A 24,197-nucleotide genomic window follows, 5' to 3' on the forward strand; every position below is an offset into this window, starting at 1 on the left:
CAAAGGAAGAAAGGAGGTAAGTGAACTGGCATTGTGGTGTCATGACAACAACCTCTCCCTCAACGTCAGCAAAACAAAGGAGCTGATTGTTGACTTCAGGAAGCAGGGGAGGGAACATGCCTCGATCCACATCAACGGGACTGCAGTAGAATCACAATTTTTAAGTTCCTCGGTGATGACTTTTTATGGACCAACACCACCACTCCTGTCAAGAGGACTCGACAGCGTCTACTTCCTAAGGTGGCTGAAGAAATCAGAGCGTCCTGACCCGGTTGCATCATGGCCTGGTACGGAAATTGCTCCGTCTGCAACCGCAAGGCCCTCCAGCAGGTGGTGTAGACAGCCCAGTACGTCACTGGGACCGTGCTCCCCCCCCTATTCCAGGACATCACTCGAAACGGTGCCTGAGGAAGGCACGCAGCACCATCAAGGAACCCACACACCCAAGCCACGAGCTGTTCTCTACCTTACCGTCGGACAGACGGTATCGGAGCACGAGGTCTGATAACAACAGGCTCAGAGACAGTTTCTTTCTATTTAAAAGGCATCAGACTGCTGAACACTTGAACTGAACACCTGCTCTGATTCTCCACACCTTGACTGGCACACATCACAACTGCTGCTACCAGACTATTATTATACTGCTCAAATTCATACACTTGCCCCCCATCCCCATGTAAATATTGGACTATAAATTGTGCCTTCCTGTATTATACTTGTGCTATTTATTATTGTTGCATTGTCAAGAAGGAACCGGCAAGTAAGCATTTCGTTGGATGATGTATACAATGCGTATCCCGTACATACGACTAACACACCTTGAAACTAGCTAGGGTTGCCCATGTAAAGTACCACAGTATGTGTCATAACACCCAAAAAAACATAGCGGTCAAACAAGGAAATGGTTCTAATCATTTTCCCAACATTCATTTTTCTCATAGGTGATTTTAGAAACACTTAAAATAAGGGCTGTGTTTCGTGTAGGCTTACCCTGGGGTGACGTTTTGATAACTGTGTAACTCTCTCTAGGACAAGGTGACTTATCAATGTATTCACCTGTATTTACCCCCCAAAAATTAAACGCTAATTACCTGCTAATGTGGCAATCATAAAGAACAGCAAATGCCATGATGATCTGGACGAGACTGCTGAATCTAGGCAACAGTAAGAATCTCTGGATTAACTATGTAATGTCAGCTACATTTTGTAATGAATAAAGTCAAAATGTCTTTAAATTGACAATTCTGTGAACCATCTTGTGCAAGTTTTAAACAATACCTGTTAGCAAAGGTGTTAGCTGGAGATGACTTGCAGGAGCTTGCAGGGATTTGTAGTCTTGCATGATGTCTACTATTTGATGCGAATTAACATTTTCAAATCTGAGAGTAAATTGAGCCGAATTATATTGATAAAAGTCACCTTGCCCGAGAGAGATTTACACGGTTATCAAAACGTCGCGCCACTGTAAGCCTACACTAAACACAGCCCTTAACTTAAGTGTTTCTAAAATTGAATGGTGGAAAAACTATTGGCATCATTTCCCTGCTCGACCGCTAGGTTTTATTGGAATTATGACATTTCCACTGTGGAATTCTATAAGAGTTAGCTATACGGAGATATATATATATATATATATAATCTAATCTCACTGTCAACCACGTTTATTTTCAGCAAACTTAACATGTGTAAATATTTGTATGAACATAAGATTCAACAGACAAACTGAACAAGTTCCACAGACATGTGACTAACAGAAATTGAATAATGTGTCCCTGAACAAAGGGGGGGGGGGGTCAAAATCAAAAGTAACAGTATCTGGTGTGGCCACCAGCTGCATTAAGTACTGCAGTTTATCTCCTCCTCATGGACTGCACCAGATTTGCCAGTTCTTGCTGTGAGATGTTACCCCACTCTTCCACCAAGGAATCTGCAAGTTCCTGACATTTCTTTGGGGAATGGCCCTAGCCCTCACCCTCCGATCCAACAGGTCCCAGACGTGCTCAATGGGATTGAGATCCGGGCTCTTCACTGGCCATGGCAGAACACTGACATTCCTGCAGGAAATCACGCACAGCACTAGCAGTATGGCTGGTGCCATTGTTGTAACACACAGCGTTGAGATTGCCTGCAATGACAAGCTCAGTCCAATGATGATGTTACACACCGCCCCAGACCATGACGGACCCTCCACCTCGATCCCGCTCCAGAGTACAGGCCTCGGTGTAATGCTCATTCCTTTGACGACAAACATTAATCCGACCATCACCCCTGGTGAGACAAAACCGCGACTCTTCAGTGAAGAGCACTTTTTGCCAGTCCTTTCTGGTCCAGCGACGGTGGGTTTGTGCCCATAGGCGACGTTGTTTCCGGTGAGGTCTGGTGAGGACCTGCTTTACAACAGGCCTACAAGCCCTCAGTCCAGCCTCTCAGCCTATTGCGGACAGTCTGAGCACTGATGGAGGGATTGTGCGTTCCTGGTGTAACTCGGGCAGTTGTTGTTGCCATCCTGTACCTGTTCCGCATCTGTGATGTTCAGATGTACCAATCCTGTGCTGGTGTTGTTACACGTGGTCTGCCACTGCGAGGGCGATCAGCTGTCCGTCCTGTCTCCCTGTAGCACTGTCTTAGGCGTCTCACAGTACCGACATTGCAATTTATTGACATTGCAATTTATTGCCCTGGCAACATCTGCAGTCCTCATGCCTCCTTGCAGCATGCCTAAGGCATGTTCACGCAGATGAGCAGGGACCCTGGGCATCTTTCTTTTGGTGTTTTTCAGTCAGTAGAAAGGCTTCTTTAGTGTCCTAAGTTTTCATAACTGTGACCTTAATTGCCTACCGTCTGTAAGCTGTTAGTGTCTTAACGACCGTTCCACAGGTGCATTCATTGTTTATGGTTCATTGAACAAGCATGGGAAACAGTGTTTAAACCCTTTACAATGAAGATCTGTGAAGTTATTTGGATTTTTACAAATTATCTTTGAGAGACTGGTTTCTTTTTTTTGCTGAGTTATATATATATATATATATATATGTTTAATTTAACTAGGCAAGTCAGCTAAGAACAAATTCTAATTTTACAATGACGGCCTACCCCGGCCAAACCCTCCCCTAACCCGGACGATGCTGGGCCAATTGTGCGCTGTCCTATGTGACTCCCGATCACGGCCGATTGTGATACAGCCGGGATCGAACCAGGGTCTGTAGTGATGCCTCTAGCACTGATATGCAGTGCCTTTGACTGCTGCGCCACTCAGGAAGCCCTTTTCTTTGCTCTCTTAACTTATTCCCCCCCCCCCAGATAATGTGTAGAATTGATGGAAATTAGCTTGAAACCTTTCAAATGTTTCTCTCAGACTCATGGCAAAATGTGTAGTGTTAGGAATAATAAGAGAAAAGACAGATAAGAGAAAAGACAGCTAGCATAGAAAAGGATGGGAGGTAAGGGATCAATGATTTAATTTTTTTATTTAACCTTTATTTAACTAGACAAGTCAGTTAAGAACAAATTCTTATTTATACAGGGGGTACCGGTACCGAGTCAATGTGCGGGGGTACAGGTTAGTAGAGGTAATTTGTACATGTAGGTAGGGGTAAAGTGATTATGCATAGATAAACAGAGAGTAGCAGCAGTATAAAAACAAAGGGGGGGGGGGTCAATGTAAATAGTCTGGGTGGCCATTCGATTAATTGTTCAGCAGTCTTTATAGCTAGGGGTTAGAAGCTGTTAAGGAGCCTTTTGGACCTAGACTTGGCGCTCCGGTACCGCTTGCTGTGTGGTAGCAGAGAGAACAGTCTATAACATGGGTGGCTGGAGTCAAACCATTTTTTGGGCCATCTGGCACCGCCTAGTATATAAGTCCTGGATGGCAGGAAGCTTGGCCCCAGTGATGTACTGGGCTGTACACACTACCCTCTGTAGCGCCTTACAGTCCCGATGCCGAGCAGTTTCCATACCAGGCGGTGATGCAACCGGTCAGGATGCTCTCAATGGTGCTGCTGTAGAACTTTGAGTATCTTTTCTGTCTCCTGAGGGGGAAAAGGCATTGTCGTGCCCTCTTCCCCACTTTCTTGGTGTGTTTGGACCATGATAGTTTGTTGGTGATGTGGACACCAAGGAATTTGCTACTCAACCCGCTCCACTACAGCCCCGTCGATGTGAATTGTGGCGTGTTCGGGCCCTCCTTTTCCTGTAGTCCACGATCATCTCCTTTGTCTTGCTCATGTTGAGGGAGAGGTTGTTGTCCTGGCACCACACTGCCAGGTCTCCGACCTCCTCCCTATAGGCTGTCTCATTGTTGTCTGGGATCAGGCCTACCATTGTTGTGTCTTCAGCAAACTCAATGTTGGTGTTGGAGTCGTGCTTGAACAGGGAATACAGGAGAGGACTAAGCGCACACCCCTGAGGGGCCCCTTGCGTCATCTGTGGATCTGTTGCGGCAATATGGGAATTGGAGTGGGCCTAGGGTTTCCGAGATGATGGTGTTGGTATGAGTCATGAGTTGTACGGGGCGGTAGTCATTTCGGCAGGTTACCTTCGCTTTCTTGGGCACAGGGACTATGGTGGTCTGTTGAAAGATATAGGTATTCAGACCCTTTACTCAGTACTTTGTTGAAGCACCTTTGGTAGCAATTACAGCCTCAAGTCTTCTTGGGTATGATGCTACAAGCTTGGCACATGTGGATTTGGGGAGTTTCTCTCATTCTTCTCTGCAGATCCTCTGAAGCTCTGTCAGGTTAGATGGGGAGTGGCTTCCGTCTGGCCACTCTACCAAACATGCCTGATTGGTGGTGCTGCAAAGATGGTTGTCCTTCTGAAAGGAACTCTGGAGCTCTGTCAGAGTGACCATCGGGATCTTGGTCACCTCCCTGACCAAAGCCCTTCTCCCCTGATTGCTCAGTTTGGTCAGGCAACCAGCTCTAGGAAGAGTCTTGGTGGTTCCAAACTCCTTCCATTTAAGAATGATGGAGGCCACTGTTCTTGGGGACCTTCAATGCTGCAGAAATGTTTTGGTACCCTTCCTCAGATCTCTGCCTCGACACAATCCTGTCTTGGAGCTCTACAGACAATTCCTTTGACCTCATGGCTTGGTTTTTATATAGACAGGTGTGTGATTTTTCAAATCATGTCCAATCAATTGAATTTACTACAGGTGGACTCCAATCAAGATGTAGAAACATCAAGAATGATCAATGTCTAAGGCAGCGGTCTAAGGCATTGCATCTCGGTGCTGGAGGCATCACTACAGACACCCTGGTTCGAATCCAGGCTGTATCACAGCCGGCCGTAATTGGGAGTCCCATGACGGCCTACATTGTAAATAAGATTTTTTTCTTAACTGACTTGCCTAGTTAAAAAAATATATACAATTTGTTGTTATGGGCTACTGTGTGTAGATTGAATGCACTGTATGTAAGGGATAATCAACAAGAGCCTATGCGTTCTATGGAAAATAAGGAATGCCATGGAAGGTGTGTTCCACAATGCGCTAGCGGAGTTTAACTAACCTTCCACGGACTTGCATTATTTTCCAGAGAACGCATAGCCCCTCGTATATGTAAGGGATAATCAACCACAGCTATAGCATAGAGCCACGAGTTGATTATCCCATTTATACCATGGCTAGAATTTAATACATTTGCCGCTAAACATTTTCTCAACGTCCACTGAAGTAGCTAGCAAGTTTACTAGATAGCAACAGTAGTTGCCTTGGTTACCAAACAAACAGACTTGCTAGTTTATCTAAACAAACCATCAGTCCTAGCTTGCTATTATGAAAATCTAATTCAACAATGGCAATAATGTTTTCAATTCGACTTTTACTGTCGAAAGCAGTTCAAACACACAATGTAAGAATTAAATATAGAAAAGGAATTCTACAGTGCATTGTAGGGAACTAATGCACGCTCTAAAATGCCCTTCAAACCAATCCGAAACAAGTATTCAACAATGCCATTGCAAAACAGACATTATAAACTGGGTGGTTCGAGCCCTGAATGCTGATTGGCTGACAGCCGTAGTATATCAGACCGTATATCACGGGTATGACAAAACATACATTTTTACTGCTCTAATTACATTGGTAACCAGTTTATAATAGCAATAAGGCACCTCTGGGGTTTGTGGTATATGGCCAATATACCACAGCTAAGGGCTGTATCCAGGCACTCCACGTTGCGTTGTGCTTAAGAACAGTTGTTAGCTGTGGTATATTGGCCATATACGACACCCACTCGGGCCTTATCGCTTAAATATACCACGGGTATGATGCAAAACACTTGTTTACTGTTCTAATTACATTGGTAACCTGTTTATAATAGCAATACTGCACCTCTGGGGATTGTGGTAAATGGCCAATATACAACAGCAACGGGCTGTATCCAGGCACTCCGCATTCCGTCGTGCTTAAGAACCGCCCTTAGCCGTGGAATATTGGCCCACACCCCATCGGGCCTTAAATATATCACAATTACTTTTGGAAATGCATCTTTGTTTGTTATCCTAGCTTCCTTGCTTCTGTTCCTCTATCCTTTTCTTTCCTCCTTTGCTTTCCTAGCACTCTTTCCTCCAATCCTTAACTAACTTTCTTTACTTTCATATCCTAGCTTCTTTTCCTCCTTTTCTTGCTCCCTTTCCCCCACTAGCTTCCTTCCCTCTCCTCCTTTTCTAGACTTCTTTCCTCATTCTCTTTCTTTCTGTAACTTCCTTCCCTCTTCTCCTATCCTAGCTTCCTTTACTTTCTCTTTCCTTCATCCTTTGTTTTCCTAGCTCCCTGTCCTTTCCTCCAACACATTGTTGCGGCTGGTTTCCGGGTTATGCGAGCAGTGTGTCAAGAATCAGTGTGGCTTGGCGGGATCGCGTTTTGGAGGACACACGGCTCTCGACTTTCACCTCTCCCGGGTCCATACGGGAGTTGAAGCGATGGGACAAGACTAACTACAAATTGGATATCACGAAAATTGCGGAGAAAAAGGGGTCACAAAATGAAATTAAAAAGAGAGCTAAGAAGGAGGCTAGGAAAGGAAACTAGAATGTCAGGGAAAGAAAGGGAACAAGGAAATTAGGAAAGTAAGCTAGGACATGAGGAAAGTGATCTAGAAAAAAAGGAGATGAAAGGAGGAATGGAAAAGGGAATGACCAAAGAAAGGAAGATAGGAAAGGTAGCTAAGAAAGAATAGGAAGAAAAGGAGCTTGGAAAGCAAAGGAGGAAAGGAAGGCGAGAGTTTAACAAATGGAAAAGAGGAAAGGAAACTAGAAAAGGAAGTTGGGGAAAGTGAACAAGGAAATTAGGAAAGAAAGCTAGGAAATGAGGAAAGGGATATAGAAAAGGAGGAGAGGAAAGAAAGCTAAGGAAGGAAAGGGAGCAACAAAAAAAAGGAGGAAAGGCAACTGACATTTACTTCTGAGATGCTGACCCGTTGCACCCTCTACAACAGGGTTCCTCAACTGTCGGCTCGCGGGTGGTTTTATGTGGACCCCCAAGTCTTCTGGCGGGGGGCGGGGGGATTTTAATTGTTGGACATAAGACTGTAAAAACACCAGGAAATCAACTCCAAGCGATTTCAATTCAATAAATCTTTCCCCAACTATTCCCACACATAGAGATACACGTGATCGTACACATATGTTAGCAATGTTTGAAATGATTCCCGTGTGGCTCAGTTGGTAGAGCATGGCGCTTGCAACGCCAGGGTTGTGGGTTCATTCCCCACGGGGGGACCAGGATGAATATGTATGAACTTTCCAATTTGTAATTCGCTCTGGATAAGAGCGTCTGCTAAATGACTTAAATGTAAATGTAAATGATTATGTTTGAGTCAAACATATCTGTTTGGGCTTCTTTGCTGTCACTTTGCGGTCTACAAATGATTTCTAATTATGTTCTGGACACATGACCACCCGCGAAAGAAAAAAATAGCCTGCGGCTGAATCTCGTCCATGATCCCTGCTCTACAACCACTGAATATTATTTGACCCTGCTGGTCATCTATGAATATTTGAAGAACAATCTGCCCTTAATGGGGTGGCAGGTATCCTAGTGGTTAGAGTGTTGGGCCAGTAACTGAAAGGTTGGTGGATCGAATCCCTGAGTTGACAAGGTCAAATATCTGTTATTTTGCCCCTAAACCGTTAACCCACTGTTCCTAGGCTGTCATTGTAAATAAGAATTTGTTATTATTGCCTAGTTAAATAAAGATCACCAAAATAAATGGCCATGTACTCTTATAATCTCCACCCGGCACACTCAGAAGAGGACTGGCCACCACTCAGAGCCTGGTTTCTTCCTAGGTTCCTGCCTTTCTAGGGAGTTTTTCCTAGCCATCGTGGTTCTACATCTGCTTTGCTTGGTCTCAGGGGTTTTAGGCTGATTTTCTGTATAAGCTCTTTGTGACATGTGCTGATGTAAAAGGGGCTTTATAAATACACTTTATTGATTGATTGTAAATGCAGAAAAGGGACTATGAACGATAGGAGGAAAGAGAGTGAGGAAAGGATCATAATTTGCTTTAGTTAATGACTCATTTACTTTGGATCATGACATATGTTTGTGAAACTATAGACATATTTACTGAGGGATTTTTATTTTAAAGTTGCATTCTGTAGTTGTACAACTGACACAAACACACACACACATTAATAGACCTCTATCTCCATAGAGCTAGCCAGCTAACTCACGTTAAATAACGTTAGTACTATCAGAGACACAATTATAAACTCTTAGCTTGAACGCTAGCTAGCTAGCTACTTTTGTTAGCAATATGGCAAACAATTCGCATTCTTCCTAGCTATCTAGTTAACTAACTTACCAGTTTTCAAGCAATTCTTTGATAGCATTTGCAGGACGTTGGATAACCTCTCCAGCAGCAATCCGATTAACAACGGTCTCATCGAGTCTCCGAATCACCCCGGACATACTGCCAGACTGTTAGCTTTGATTCAGATTGTGAATATTATCAGAAGTAACACAAATAGCTGCTTAAATGGGACACCCTTACCCTCCTATAAGATTAGCTAGCTTAACATCCTACTACCATCACAACATGTTGTTAAAAGCGCGGGGGAGAGTGAGGGGTTCGATTAATCTCGCCCGTGTAGGCGTGTTTTGCACCGGCTGAAAGTTGATTGCATTCGATTTGGAACCGGGTTGCCTCCCGGACGTGAGCCAGGGCCCCGCTCTGTCCGACTGCGAAGTCGCCTCAAAACAAAAGTGAAGTAATTACGTGTAGTAATTAGTAGGAATCTGTTTTCCCATGCAAAAGTGATATCTGCCTTCACAATAAAAACTAGTTGGAAAAGCACACATTTTCTTTTTGGGAAAAGAGATGTATGTTTCTGGACGATGCACCAATACTACCGTGTTGACAAAATAACGGAGCGGTGTCATTTACTGCTTTCGCCCGATGATGTGACCGGTTTTTGCCCGGTTCAAACTGGGCCAGTGTAAAATAACTCCCTGTGTCAAATCTCTTCTATTACAACCCCATGATTGGCTGTTCCTAAAAACAAGTCAACTGTAGCAGCCAATAGGGATAGGGATTGCTATAACATATCGCGAGTGCCTGTGTTTCCTGTGATACAATGCTACTTTTTGTTTTGGTTTAGATTACTACTAGTCTGCATTATCAAAAAAACGTATTTTATATTTAGCTACCATGAAAATTGCCACAGTGCTGTCAGTCTTCTGGAGATTAACATCTAATCACTTACATAATAACCATCATACCAAAAATAAAATCCTTATTTTTTGGTGTCATATATTTTATATTAGTAAAACATGTTTTGTGGTAAAAAAACAACAACAGTATTGACACTTTAGAGCAACAGCAACATGTCATATTTTGGCTTCTGGCAGCATGACATGGATGGGATAGAATGCTGTGAGCAGTGCATCAGGAGGGTGGCGCTGTTTGGTCACCAAGACCAGGCTGAACTTCTCAATGCGGTCCAGCATGAACTCAGTTCTGGCATACTGAGGACCATCTGTGGAGCGCACCAGGCTTAGGTACCTACCGGGAGACGACATAACTTGATACCAATCTCGCAATGAGAGGGCGCAGCCCTGCATTTCTTTATGTCTTACATCACCACTTAAATGTAAAAAAATCTAACTACAACTGAGAAAGGTTCATATTGAGATGATCAATGTGTTGGCAGTGAGCGCTTGGTACTGTACCTCTCTTCTTGCAGGAGCTCCTTGTTCATCAGCTGCTCACTCAGCCCTGGGTTCACCTGGTCGAGCTGGTTCTGTACACTCTCAAACAAGTCCACCTCCATCATGTTAATAACCAAGGGCTTTCCGTACCTGCAGACAGGATCACACAACATCACAACAGCCTTTCTATTCATACATACATTTATCTGTGTCCTTATTCTGTCTATCCACTCCTTTATTTATACAAAAACAATATTTTTTGTGACATATTTACTGTTGGCAATTCAAATGAGCAGCCCAACCCTAAATTTGATATACATTAAGGTTTTACAGCAAACTCTTAAAAAACACTTCTTACACCTGCTACTGTCATTGATGTGCATAACTCAAATTTAGGATTAGGCTGCTCATTGCCGGGCACCCCTGTAATATCTCTCTCTCACACCTGATGGCCCCCAGTAGAGCGAGCCTCAGTTTGTCAGGCTGCATGTCTCCAGGGTGCAAGGCGTCCAGGTAGTTAGTGTCTCTGTAGCGTAGAAATGTGGCAGCCTGACCATAGGTATCCACAAGCAGGGGCCACCTAACATCAGATACACAGCCAGAGTGGATAAACGTAATTAACTGAATCTAATGTTAAAGTGTAAACAGAGCGATTAGCTAAATACAGAGAGATGAACAACCTGTTTGCCTTTTGTTTGAGCAGCTAACCTGAGGGCAAAAAGTCATACTAAAGTGAGTAAGTAATTATTATAGTTTTTTACCTGCCATCCTGCTTGATCTTGCCGCCTACATCTTTAATAAGAACTTCCTCAAGGTCACGAACCGGGCAACGAACCCCACCACGGTCCAGGACAGCATCTTAGTTCACATAAACACACACTGTGAGAATATTACATTTTGTGTTGCTCCAGGGAAAGGTGTGTTTGTTTGTCTCTGTGTGTGTGTGTGTGTGTGTGTGTGTGTGTGTGTGTGTGTGTGTGTGTGTGTGTGTGTGTGTGTGTGTGTGTGTGTGTGTGTGTGTGTGTGTGTGTGTGTGTGTGTGTGTGTGTGTGTGTGTGTGTGTGTGTGTGTGTGTGGCTGGGGGGAGTACCTGCATGTGTGTGTGCGTGTGCGTGTGACATTACATACCTCCACCAGACTGCTCTCTCAGTGTCAGCTTGGCAAGGGATAGTTGCCCTGCAGCCTCATGAGCTGCTATTTGAGCTTTCGCCAACACATCTTCAGCTTCATGAACCACCTTTACGCACACGCACACGCACACACACACACACACACACACACACACACACACACACCAGTACTGAGACAATACATACATCAGTACTGAGACAATACATACATCATTACTTCAGCACTGAGACAATACATACATCATTACTTCAGGACTGAGACAATACATACATCATTACTTCAGTACTGAGACAATACATACATCATTACTTCAGTACTGAGACAATACATACATCATTACTTCAGTACTGAGACAATACATACATCAGTACTGAGACAATACATACATCATTACATCAGTACTGAGACAATACATACATCATCACTTCAGTACTGAGACAATACAACTTTAGCAGTGTGCTAAAAAAGTACAGTGACTACCTGCAAGGTGACTTTAACCTGCTCCTCCATACCCTTCCTCACACATCTATCATGTTCTGTGATCCTCTTATTCAGTTCAACGAAGGCCTTCTGCAGCTATATACACACACAGGGCGAGTGACGTCAGAGTGATGAAAGGGACATTTTTCCTGTTCATCTTGGAACTATTGACTCCAGATGTATCTTACCTCTCTTTGGCATCGCTCATGCTCTATCTGGAGCTGCTCCACCTCCCCTTTCAGGCTGAGGGAAAACACAGGCCATTTTTGGTTTGCACGCTTGCACTGTTTCCCCCTATCAGTGAACAATGTGTGGGGAAATCATGTCAGCTATCCTCTCTATCTGTCCTCAACTCTGCAAAAGTGTCTCTGCAGGACTTATGACGTGACTTAACAGGACCGACGTGCTTTTGTGTTGAAGGAGAGGGGAAGTAGATAGAGATAAACATATTACAAATAGTTAACACATTGCATCATAATGTGTGCACACAACATCTGATCACTGGCCAAGCTATTCAGTTTCTCTTACTGTTCTGACTAAATTGTGTATCCTACTCTGTTCTCTATGCTGTATGCATGAGACATGACCTAATTAGACTATGTTTGGGAGCATAGGTTTGGGTTTTGAGAGTGTCATACTCTATGAAAGGTTTCTGTTTTGAGTGGGAGGGGTTGAACACTTGGGCGTGACTCTTACCGGTCAGTCTCCGCCTCGTTCTGCTTTTTCTCTTCCTCCGCCCTCCTCTGTTCCTCTGCCTTCATCTTCGTCAGCATGGAGTCAGTGGCACTCAGATCCCAGTTCTGTAAAGTGGCAACCACAGCCTCTTCGGAAGCCACCTGGAACATGCCCACAAACACATAAGCCCAAACATGGCTTGTAAAACACAATTTACACAGCCACCCTCTGTCTCTGTCTCTGTCTCACACACACACACACACACACACACACACACACACACACACACACACACACACACACACACACACACACACACACACACACACACACACACACACACACACACACACACACACACACACACACACACAGATATAAAGAACCCTGATTATTGTCTATGCGCACACACAGTCACACATACCTGCTCTGGAGTGCTACCATCATCTGCATGGGTCCTCGGGTCTGCCCCAAGCTGTAGAAGGGTCTGGACTGCCCCAAGATGGCCTCCAAACGCAGCTCTGTAGATTGGAGTCCGTCCAAATGCACCCTATTAAAAAAAAAACACTTCCTGACATACTTCTGCAATTGCTTAGGCCTTAGGCATGAACATTTCACTCCAATACTCAGAAAGATATATTTAGTTGTTTGCCTGCTGGAGAAAGTTTGTGGAAGACCAACGCTTCCAAAGAAAGGGTTTAATTCAAGTCATGCTTGTTTTGTTTTTTTTAACCAGGCAAGTCAGTTATGAACAAATTCTTATTTACAATGACGGCGTGGGAACAGTTGGTTAACTGCCTTGTTCAGGGGCAGAACGACAGATTTTTACCTTGTCAGTTCAGGGATTCAATCTAGCAATTTTTCGGTTACTGGCCCAACACTCTAACCACTAGACTAACTGCCTATCAATAGATGTGAACAGTCGTGGATGTGAACAGTCGTGACATCACTGACATGATGTCAGCTTGTTCTTTTGTAGCAGGGCTGAAATGCAGTGGAAATGTTTTTGGGGGATTCAGTTCATTTGCATGGCAAAGAGGGACTTTGCAATTAATTGCCATTCATCTGATCACTCTTCATAACATGCTGGAGTAAATGCAAATTTCCATCGAACAAACTGAGGCAGCAGACTTTGTGAAATTAATATTTGTGTCATTCTCAAAACTTTTGGCCACGACTGTATGTTTGTGTGTGTCAGTGGGAATGGGTGGGGGAGGGAAGACACTCACTCTCACCTGACCAAGAGCTAATATTTCTGTTCGCGCTGCATTCTCTCACCCGTGTGTTTATGTCCGCACCCCTCTCCACCAATAAGGTGATGACTTCCGGCTGACCCCCACCTGCTGCTTCTGACACTGCTGTGTTGCCATTGGCATCTGTGATGTTTATCATGCAAAGTTGGTTTAGCAGCCGCTGGCGTTTGCCTGCTTCATCCAACCCAAGGCCACGCTTTGTGTCCCTATCAGAGACCTAAATAAGGACCAGTGCACCTATTAATCTTTGTCATGTCTTCATTACTTGTCCACACAGATCTCACAGATATCACATATCAGTCTCACCTCCTTCAAAATTGCTAACACTTCCACTGCCTCTCCATCGAACGCTGCTTCCAGAAGTCGGGTTCGCAGCAGCTGCTCTTCCTTCTTCCCCTTTCTCTCGTCCTCCTCCTTCTTCCTTTTCCACTCCGCCTCTTCCTGTTCTCTTCGTACTAGCGCCACAAAAGCCTGCAGGCCAATCGAAACACACTTTTCAGGGTACACACACTTCTCCTTTTCAGAAACAATGACATTACATTGATTGCGGACTACAACAGACTCAAGCACATTCACGTGTGCTATTTGAAAGAACAACACACAAAGGAGGAGATCTGAGTCAACATGCAATGCCAAGAGTTCTATTACTCATGATTTCAAATGTCAATACGTTGATATACTTTATAAATCCAAACCTAACACTGTCGTTTTCACATCTAATTAGCTAACCTCTTTCTCCAAGCGATCCATAAGGTCTTCATAGTCCTGTTTTTCCTTCTGTCTCCGGACCCGCTCTCGCCTGGCCAGCAGGCCTCGAGTGGCCCGCTGGATGGTCACTGCAGCTAGCTCCTCTTGAGTCGGCTCTACATCTACAACAACAATAAACATGCATACAGTGAGGACAAACAAGTCCCTGTTATTTCAGTTAAGTTTCGATTTGATTTGCACCTTTTTTTTATATAGTTTTAGTTGTCTAAAGATATTTCTATTTCCTTTTTATATTATTTCGTTTCGGTTTTAGTGTTAGCGGCAGAAAGCATGCGTGGTAGGCTTGTAACCATTTGTGTGTGTTTTTAAATTTCACTTATTGCAATTCGGGGGCAGTAATACATAAGATGATGGGTAAGGTTAGGTTAGGTTTCAATTATAAAGTCAATCTCAATATGACTTGGATTTAAAAGGAATAGCGCTGCGATTGGTGCAAAAAAAATATGTTGGAAGGAAGCAATCCAATGCTTTTTAACTGTAGTAGTACATGTAAGAAGAACCAAGTTAGATAGCTAGACAATTTTTGCCCTATTAGCTAGTGATAGCTAGGCCTATTTGAAACATCGCCTTCTCCTGGCTGCATTTACCCGCCAGATACAGTGGCTTATAAACCCAAAAGCTTGAAAACCCAACTGAGAACCTCATTCGATTTTTCCCCAAAGTTTAGAGAAAATAACTAAAACTGAACATAATTCATGATGTTTTTTTATTTTATTTCGTTTCAGAATCAAAGTGAATCGTTTCAGTATAGTTTAGCCTCAGTACAGATTCATTGTATTGTCTTTGTCCGTCAAGATTTATTTGTTAATTTCCTTTGTTCAACCAGATAAGTTAGAGAACATATTCTCTTTTACAATAACAACCTGACAAGAGTAACAAAGCAAAGCCACTCACACAACAACACCCGTGCAGTATACGTAAGATTGTACAGTCGACTTTACGGCCTAATCCTATCTATACAGCCTAAATATTTGCTTAACCTGGAGGATTCAGTTTCTTTGTGCTGCTCAGTATGTTGATCTTGACGACATTTATTTCTAGTTTTTATTATTATAACTTCCCATATAGGCCTATATGTTTAATGTACACAGCGCATTCGGAGAGCATTCAGAGCCCTTCACTTTTTCCACATTTTGTAACATTACACCCATATTCTAAAATGGATCAACATCCCTCAACAATCTACACACAATACCCCATAATGACTAAGATTTTATTTTATTTTTTATTTTACATTTACGCAAAAACGGAATTATTACATTTGCATAAGTATTCAGACCCTTTACTCAGTACTTTGTTGAAGCACCTTTGGCAGCGATTACAGCTTAGAGTCTTCTTGGCTATGACACAACAAGCTTGGCACAGCTGTATTTGGGGAGTTTCTTCCATTCTTCTCTGCAGATCCTCTCAAGCTCTGTCAGGTTGGATGGGAGTGTCGCTGCACAGCTATTTTCAGGTCTCTCCAGAGATGTTCAATCGGGTTCAAGTCCGGGCTCTGGCTGGACCACTCAAGGACATTCAGAGACTTGTCCCGAAGCCACTCCTGTGTTGTCTTGGCTGACTAGTCTCGCAGTCCCTGCCGCTGAAAAACATCCCCACAGCATGATGCTGCCACCACCATGCTTCACCGTGGGAATGGTATTGGCCAGGTGACGTGACGCTTGGCATTCAGGCCAAAGAGTTCAATCTTAGTTTCAACAGGCCAGAGAATATTGTTTCTTAGGTGCCTTTTGGCAAACTCCAAGAAAACTCCTACCATGTGCCTTTTACTGAGGAGTGGCTTCCGTCTGGCCACTCCACCATTAAGGCCTGATCGGTGGAGTGCTGCAGAGATGGTTGTCTTCTGGAAGGTTCTCACATATCTACAGAGGAACTCTGGAGCTGAGTCAGAATGACCATCAGGTTCTTGGTCATCTCCCTGACCAAGGCCCTTCTCCCCTGATTGATCAGCTTGGCCAGGCAGCCAGCTCTAGGAAGAGTCTTGGTGGTTCCAAACTTCTTCCATTTAAGAATGATGGAGGCTACTGTGTTCTTGGGGACCTTCAATGCTGTGGAAATGTTTTGGTACCCTTCCCCTGATCTGTGCCTCGACACAATCCTGTCTCTGAGCTCTACGGAAAATTCTTTCAACCTCATGGCTTGGTTTTTGTTCTGACATGCACGGTCAACTCTGGGACCTTATATAGACAGGTGTGTGCCTTTCCAAATCATCTCCAATCAATTGAATTTAACACAAGTGGACTCCAATCAAGTTTTAGAAACATCTCAAGAACGATCAATGGAAACAGGATGCACCTGAGCTCAATTTTGAGTCTCATAGCATAGGGTCAGAATACTTATGTAAATAAGTTATTTGTTTCTAAAATCCTGTTTTCGCTTTGTCATTATCAGGTATTGTGTGTAGATTGATGAGGATTTAGTTTTTATTTAATCCATTTGAGAATAAGGCTGTAACGTAACAAAATGTTGAAAAAGTGAAGGGGTGTGAATATTTTCCAAATGCACTGTATATGGTTTATAAATGTTTTTTTAAGTTGATTTGCTGCATTTATCTAAATAAAATATTTGTATTTAATGGAAATAATAATATACTGTACATAAAAGGAATGTAGGCTTAGTATTTCATATCACCTCATGAATACCATATGAGAGCTACAACTGAAAAGGCTTTCAACATAATTGCTCATTTGTGAACTAAAGGAGTACGGCAACAGCTGTCAAAGCTATGAATCCCGCTCTATGATATGTAGTGAGGCAATTATCTATGTACTGAAGAAAACTTAATTTCACATGCTCTACAGCAGGGTTCCCCAACTGGCAGCCCGCGGTGAATTTGACATGCCGGTGGTTTTATTTGCCCCCCCAAGTTTTATGAGCAAAGAAAATTATAAAATAAAAAATAGGTTATTTTATAATTTTTTTGGGGGGGTGAGGGGGGGCATTTTCATTGTTGGACATAAAATAACGTAAAAACACCAGGAAATCAGCTCCAATGGATTTTAATTTTGGAAATCTATTCCCAAAGTTCCCACGCATAACAGAGAGACGTTTTGGGCTCCCAAGTGGCGCAGCGGTCTAAGGCACTGCATCTCAGTGCTAGAGGCATCACTACCCTGGTTTGAATCCAGGCTGTATTACAACCGGCCATGATTGGGAGTCCCATAAGGCGGTGCACAATTGGCCCAGCGTCGTCCAGGTTTGGCCGGTGTAGGCTGTCATTGTAAATAAGAATTTGTTCTTAACTGGCTTGCCTTGATAAATAAAGGTTAAAAAAATTATGAAATATATATAAATAAATAAAAAATATGTGATCGTATACAAATCATAATAATTAATAATAATTGATTTATATAGCACTTTTCTACCAACTGAGGTACTCAAAGCGCTTTACGTAGTAGGCGGAAACTCACCTCATCCCCCATCAATGTGTAGCACCCAACTCAGTGATGCACGGCGACCATTTTTGTGCCAGAACTCTCACCACACATCAACTATCAGGTGTAGAGGTGAGGAGTGATATACGCCAATTAGGAATGAGGGGGATGATTAGATGGCCAGGTTGGAAATTTTGCCATGACACCGGGGTGTACACCCCTACTCCTACAATAATCCCATTGGGATTTTGAATGACCACAGGAAGTCAGGACACCCATTTTAACGTCCCATCCGAAAGACGGCACCCTACGCAGGTCAATGTTTCCAAATGTAATCAAGGTTTTAGTCAAATATTATATCTGTTTAGGCTTCTTGCGGTAAATTTGCAGTCTACATTTTTTTTACTTTATTATTATGTTTCGGCCCCCGATCATCCGCTCAAGAAAAAAATTGGCTTGCGGCTGAATGTGGTTGATGATCCCTTCTCTATAGTTCCTACTGCTCCCATGTGTGCCTTGGGTGGTGCCTGCAGGAAACAATGAGGGATTGTTTTCAAGCTTGCATCATTTCCTTTGACCACATCAGACTCCCTTGGGTATAATGAAGAGTAACAGACAGTTGTGTAATGTAAGCAATGTGTTCATTCTTCTGAACTCTTGGGTGGATTATGAATGTGTGATTGCACACTGTCCCCGGTAAGAACACAGCCGATCCTAGGGAATAATTATTATTCTCTCCTTTTTTTTCACCCCTATTTCATGTTATCCAATTGGTAGTTAGTCTTGTCTCATCGCTGCAACTCCCGTACGGACTCGGGAGAGGCGTGCCTCCTCCGAAACACAACCCAACCAAGCCGCACTGCTTCTTGACACTATGCCCACTTAACCCGGAAGCCATCCGCACCAATGTGTCGACGGAAACACCGTACACCTAGCGACCGTGTCAGCGCCCAGCCAGCCACAGGAGTCACTAGTGCGCGATGGGACAAGAACATCCCTGCCGGGCCAAACCCTCCCCTAACCAGGACGACGCTGTGCCAATTGTGCGCTGTCCCATGGGTCTCCCGGTCACGGCCCGGCTGCAACAGAGCCTGGACTCTAGTGGCACAGCTGCAGTGCCTTAGACCACTGCGCCACTCGGGAGGCAAACATTATTCTCTTCTGGTCGAGTCCTAACTTGAGATGAGCATGCTTAACTGGCATTCTCATAAATCATGTGTAATACACAGAGTCTATTCTGTTCTGCCTCTAGTGGGACACAAGCCAGCAACCTTCTGCACAACAACACATAAGGCAAACGTCTTAGCCAACTCGAGCAACACAATATAGTCTATCAAGCCCTGAGCGACGGCAGCTTTTTAGATCTCAGGGAAGTATCCTGTCACCAATGTACTTCAGCCAACATACTACAGGCGAGTTTCACTTCTACCACACAAGCATTAGGCACACAGATCTCAACTGAGGACTCAGGCCTAGGTGTATGAGGATCAAATCAGCACTTCTTTACATTGTTGCAATGGAGGTAAGCTAAAAGGTAAATTGACTAATTGACTCATGATAAGAATGAGCAACGCAGAGCAGTACTTTTCTTTGGTGGTTGCACTGTCTTGGCACTGGCAGAGGTGTTTCGTCTTGCCTTGGCAACAGCAGATTTGCCTTTGGACTGGCCACCCTGGGTCACACCAGTGCTCTGTCTGCGCTGTGGGGAGGCACCTTCCAGAGCACAAACAAAGAGGGGAAATTAGACTACACATTAAGCGAAAGAGAAACACATCTCTGTGTACAGACGGCCGACACATTTAATGTGATGGTAACCAAAACCAATTAACCAAAACCAAAATATGTACCATCACAAGTTTAGGTACATGCTTAAATGTTTTTACAGCGAAGTCATTTAATGTTACTTTGTGTTTAAAATGGGCTGGAGATATTGGTAACTAGCTAACGTTAAACAGCTTCAAGCCTGTTAAACAGCTTCAACCTCCAATTGTTTTGCATTTCATTTCAGACAACATTTTACTTAGGCCTAAAACACTTTTATATTCGGGAATCAGATCTAAAAATGGCTAACGTCGTTAGACACTTCTACTTGAAGTTGAATTCCAATGCTATGCATGGTTTGCATACCTGCCTCTGATGATTGAACTGCTCCCTTCGACGGTGCCTTGGCTCCAGTTTTCCCTGGGCTTTTAGTACTACGTGAACTCATATTTCGTCCAAATAATAGTTAGACGAACCAGCCTAGAACTGTAGTACAATTAGCCAAAAATAGATTATGGTTTCAAACCTATGCAATTTAGCTGTTGGATTCACAATCCCTTCCTGAACTCTCACAGATCACCATGGTAACACTTGCGCGGCTTGGTCTCACGCGAAGGTAAAATAGAAATAGAATGAATAGAATGGGTTTGTCAACTTTCAAGTCAATAGGCGCGTTCTAGCGGGTGTCTTTTGTCAAGTCGGTAACCAACCTTGGTCAACGCCTTTCAAAGTGTGTTGCATTTTGGGGATAACAATTGTCTGACTTGCACCTACCAATTACTGTATACACTAAGTGTACAAAACATTAGGAACACCTTCCTAATATTCAGTTGCACCACCTGTTGCCCTCAGAACAGCCCACAATTCGTCGGGCATGGACTCTACAAGGTGTCGAAAGCGTTCCACAGGGATGCTGGCCCATGTTGACTCCAATGCTTCCCACCGTTGTGTCAAGTTGGATGAATGTCCTTTGGGTGGTGGACCATTCAAACACACAGGAAACTGTTTAGCGTGGAAAACCCCGGCAGTATTGCAGTTCTTGACGCACTCAAACCGTTGTGCCTGGCACCTACTACCATATCCCGTTCAAAAGCACTTCAATCTTATTAACAAATATCAACAAACAAAACAGGAATAGTCACATACAAACAAACATACAAACTATTTACATTGCCAGGAATCCTAAACAAACAAATCATATTCATTAATAATACAACAAGTTTTAATTGCATTTTTGTTTGAATTAAACCATTTGCATTTGTGAATATGAAATGTAATATTATTAGCAGTTTAATTAAATATACTACATCTTTATCAATGTCAGAATTGTGGAAATAAATCACTATATCAAAACCATTAAATAGTACAACCAGTCCTATTTTTTTGTAACAAAATTCTGTATGTAAATCCCAAAAATTCTACTATAAATACAGGCAAAAAACAAATGCAAAATGGTCTCCTTCTCCATTCCACAGAAATCACATTTATAGTCAATATTTAGCTTGAATCTTTCCAAAACATGTTTCACAGGATAAATTATATGTAACATTTTAAATGAAACTTCCTTGACCTTGTTACTGATACAATCTTTTTTAGCAATTTTCCATGCTTTCCCACATTGTATATCACCATAGATATTTGACCAAAAGAATCTTGCTGAGGGAATTGTAGTAGCACAAACAATATTCCTAATCTGTTTTTTACTATATTTATTTGCCAATGAATATATTTTCATGTAAATCTATGTTACTTACATCAACCACAGAGGAATTTAAAAGAGATACAACCCCCCTTGGAATCGCATCAAAAACAATTGCATATCCTTTCGGGGTTATTGGAATTTTAAATTGATCAAGAAATTCCCCATATGAGAGTATATATCCATCCTCATTCAGTAACTGACCAACCAAAATAATTATATTCTCAAACCAGTTAAGAAAAAGAGAGACTTATTTTTAAATCGTATATCTTTGTTGTTCCATAGAAAGTATATGTGAGGGGAAAAATTGTGTTTTACATTTTTTTTACCTTTATTTAACTACCTTTATTTAACTAAGTCAGTTAAGAACAAATTCTTATTTTCAATGATGGCCTAGGAACAGTGGGTTAACTGCCTTGTTCAGGGGATGTTTATATGCAAACATCCAGGCTAAAATTACCTGCAAGTGACATCAATAAGGGCTTTAGCTACTCCAGGGAGTGATGTGCAGCCTCTCGTTGAGTAAGTAAAGTTTAAGGGTGACCGGAGGACTGCAGGCTGTCATATAATGTATCCTTATAACTTCCTCTGTGTGCAAGTTTAAAATAATCGGTTCAATGACATACATATTGTGCACTATAAGCAATTTTTATTTTTTTTTACAAAGAGATTTTTCTATTCACTATCATTGGGGGATTCTGTTTTCTGCTAACAATGTCGTAACGCGCTCGGCCTTGAACTTCCGTGGCTTCATTGAGAGGGGTCAGTCGTTCTCCCCTGGCGCCAACGTGTAGACTGCGTGAACTTTAGAAAAATCATGTGATCAAAGGTCATGAAGTTTTGACTGCAAGTTTCTGCAGTTGCTCTTCAATTCAATTCAAGGGGCTTTATTGGCATGGGAAACATATGTTAACATTGCCAAAGCAAGTGAAGTAGATCATATCTAAAACTGAACAAAAACAATACAAATTAACAGTAAACATTACACTCACAGAGGTTCCAAAAGAATAAAGACATTACAAATGTCATATTATGTATATATACAGTGTTGTAACGATGTGCAAATGGTTAAAGTACAAAAGGGAAAATAAATAAACATAAACACGGGTTGTATTTACAATGGTGTTTGTTCTTCACTGGTTGCCCTTTTCTTGTGGCAACAGGTCACAAATCTTGCAGATGTGATGGCACACAGTGGTATTTCACCCAGTAGATATGGGAGTTTATCAAAATCGGGTTTATTTTCAAATTCTTTGTAGATCTGTGTAATCTGAGGGAAATATGTGTCTCTAATATGGTCATACATTTGGCAGGAGGTTAGGAAGTGCAGCTCAGTTCCCACCTCATTTTGTGGGCGGTGTGCGCATAGGTGTCTTCTCTTGAGAGCCAGGTCTGCCTATGGTGGCTGTTCTCAATAGCAAGGCAATGCTCACTGAGTCTGTACATAGTCAAAGCTTTGCTTAAGTTTGGATCAGTCACAGTGGTCAAGTATTCTACCACTGTGTACTCTCTGTTTAGGGCCAAATAGCATTCTAGTTTGCTCCGTTTTTTTGTTAATTCTTTCCAATGTGTCAAGTAATTATATTTTTGTTTTCTCGTGATTTGGTTGGGTCTAATTTTGTTGCTGTCCTGGGGCTCTGTGGGGTCTGTTTGTGTTTGTGAACAGAGCCCCAGAACCAGCATGCTTAGGGGACACTTCGCCAGGTTCATCTCTCTGTTGGTGATGGCTTTGTTATTGAAGGTTTGGGAATCGCTTCCTTTTAGGTGGTTGTAGATTTTAACGGCTCTTCTCTGTATTTTGATAATTAGCGGGTATCGGCCTAATTCTGCTCTGCATGCATTATTTGGTGTTTTACGTTGTACACAGAGGATATTTTTTGCAGAATTCTGCATGCAGTCTCAATTTGGTGGTTGTCCCATTTTGTGAATTCTTGGTTGGTGAGCGGACCCCAGACCTCACAACCATAAAGGGCAATGGGTTCTATAACTGATTCAAGTATTTTTTGCCAGATCCTAATTGGTATGTCGAATTTTATGTTCCTTTTGAAGGCATAGAATGCCCTTCTTGCCTTGTCTCTCAGATCGTTCACAGCTTTGTGGAAGTTACCTGTGGCGCTGATGTTTAGGCCAAGGTATGTGCAGTTTTTTGTGTGCTCTAGGGCAACGGTGTCTAGATAGAATTTGTATTTGTGGTCCTAGTGACTGGACCTTTTTTGGACACCATTATTTTGGTCTTACTGAGATTTACTGTCAGGGCTCTTCAACAACTTCATCCTGCAGCCATCGCCTGCATTGTGGGAGGCTCTATTGTTTGCCCCATGGGAACGTGACCAAAGGCATAACTTAAACAGGAACGAACTTTGGCGATTCATATATAGAATGCTACAGTGGATATACAAATGGATGTGATATTTGAGGCTCTCTCTCACTAATTGATTGTACAATGTAGACACATTTTGAGTGTGTGATATGGGAGTTGGAGACATGTTTATTTCGACATTATAAATAACAACTTTTATAAACAATGGCAACACTGCCATGTTGATCTGAGCCTCGCTGTTGAAGAACCACAGTTCGTGTCTGACTTCTGACTGAGCAGTTGCACCTCCCCTGCCCAGTGATGGTATGGTATAATGGGTGGACTGCCGGCCATTGAGAGTGTACCCATTTTATTTTATTTTACCTTTATTTAACTAGGCAAGTCAGTTAAGAACAAATTCTTATTTTCAATGACGGCCTATGACGGCCTAGGAACAGTGGGTTAACTGCCTGTTCAGGGGCAGAATGACAGATTTGTACCTTGTCAGCTCAGGGATTTGAACTTGCAACCTTTTGGTTACTAGTCCAACGCTCTAACCACTAGGCTACCCTGCCGCCCCGGCTACCCATACCAAAGATACTGG

The 24,197-nt window shown here is 42.8% G+C and overlaps 2 protein-coding genes across 4 annotated transcripts in view; both read right to left on the minus strand.

Moving 5' to 3' along the window:
- The window catches only part of mlh1 (mutL homolog 1, colon cancer, nonpolyposis type 2 (E. coli)), a 20,210-nt gene extending 11,264 nt beyond the window's left edge, over positions 1-8,946 (minus strand). Inside the window, exon 1 of the mRNA XM_071379826.1 lies at positions 8,808-8,946. Within this exon, the coding sequence (XP_071235927.1) occupies positions 8,808-8,914 (107 nt within the window). The 5' untranslated portion in view covers positions 8,915-8,946. The remainder of the gene's footprint in view (positions 1-8,807) is intronic.
- Positions 8,566-20,243, minus strand: LOC139562271 (IQ motif and ankyrin repeat domain-containing protein 1-like). Of its 3 annotated transcripts, none has more exons than XM_071379827.1 (14): positions 19,962-20,243; positions 19,419-19,547; positions 14,422-14,561; positions 13,999-14,163; positions 13,718-13,909; positions 12,864-12,989; positions 12,461-12,600; positions 11,953-12,007; positions 11,765-11,860; positions 11,282-11,453; positions 10,915-11,011; positions 10,599-10,733; positions 10,175-10,303; positions 8,566-10,007 (listed from the first exon to the last, which is right to left on the minus strand). In XM_071379827.1, the coding sequence occupies exons 1-14, from the start codon at positions 20,041-20,043 to the stop codon at positions 9,833-9,835; spliced, it is 1,833 nt and encodes a 610-aa protein (XP_071235928.1). In that variant the 5' UTR covers positions 20,044-20,243; the 3' UTR covers positions 8,566-9,832. The 3 variants fall into 3 exon arrangements, with proteins under 3 accessions (XP_071235928.1, XP_071235929.1, XP_071235930.1); XM_071379828.1 differs by having other exon boundaries at positions 11,282-11,390; positions 19,962-20,178; XM_071379829.1 differs by lacking the exon at positions 11,765-11,860 and having other exon boundaries at positions 11,282-11,390; positions 19,962-20,235.
- Positions 20,244-24,197: the final 3,954 nt, after the last annotated feature.

Source organism: Salvelinus alpinus, chromosome 32 (assembly GCF_045679555.1).
Source record: "Salvelinus alpinus chromosome 32, SLU_Salpinus.1, whole genome shotgun sequence".
In the NCBI taxonomy this organism is placed as follows: domain Eukaryota; kingdom Metazoa; phylum Chordata; class Actinopteri; order Salmoniformes; family Salmonidae; genus Salvelinus; species Salvelinus alpinus.

Excerpts from the sequence above, each read along its gene's own strand:
- LOC139562271 (XM_071379827.1), bottom strand. The coding sequence starts at position 20,043 with ATGAGTTCACGTAGTACTAAAAGCCCAGGGAAAACTGGAGCCAAGGCA. Across the intron at positions 11,012-11,281 it reads GAGAGAGCAGTCTGGTGGAG|ATGCTGTCCTGGACCGTGGT; the intron begins GTATGTAATGTC and ends ATGTGAACTAAG. Across the intron at positions 10,734-10,914 it reads AAGATCAAGCAGGATGGCAG|GTGGCCCCTGCTTGTGGATA; the intron begins GTAAAAAACTAT and ends ATCTGATGTTAG.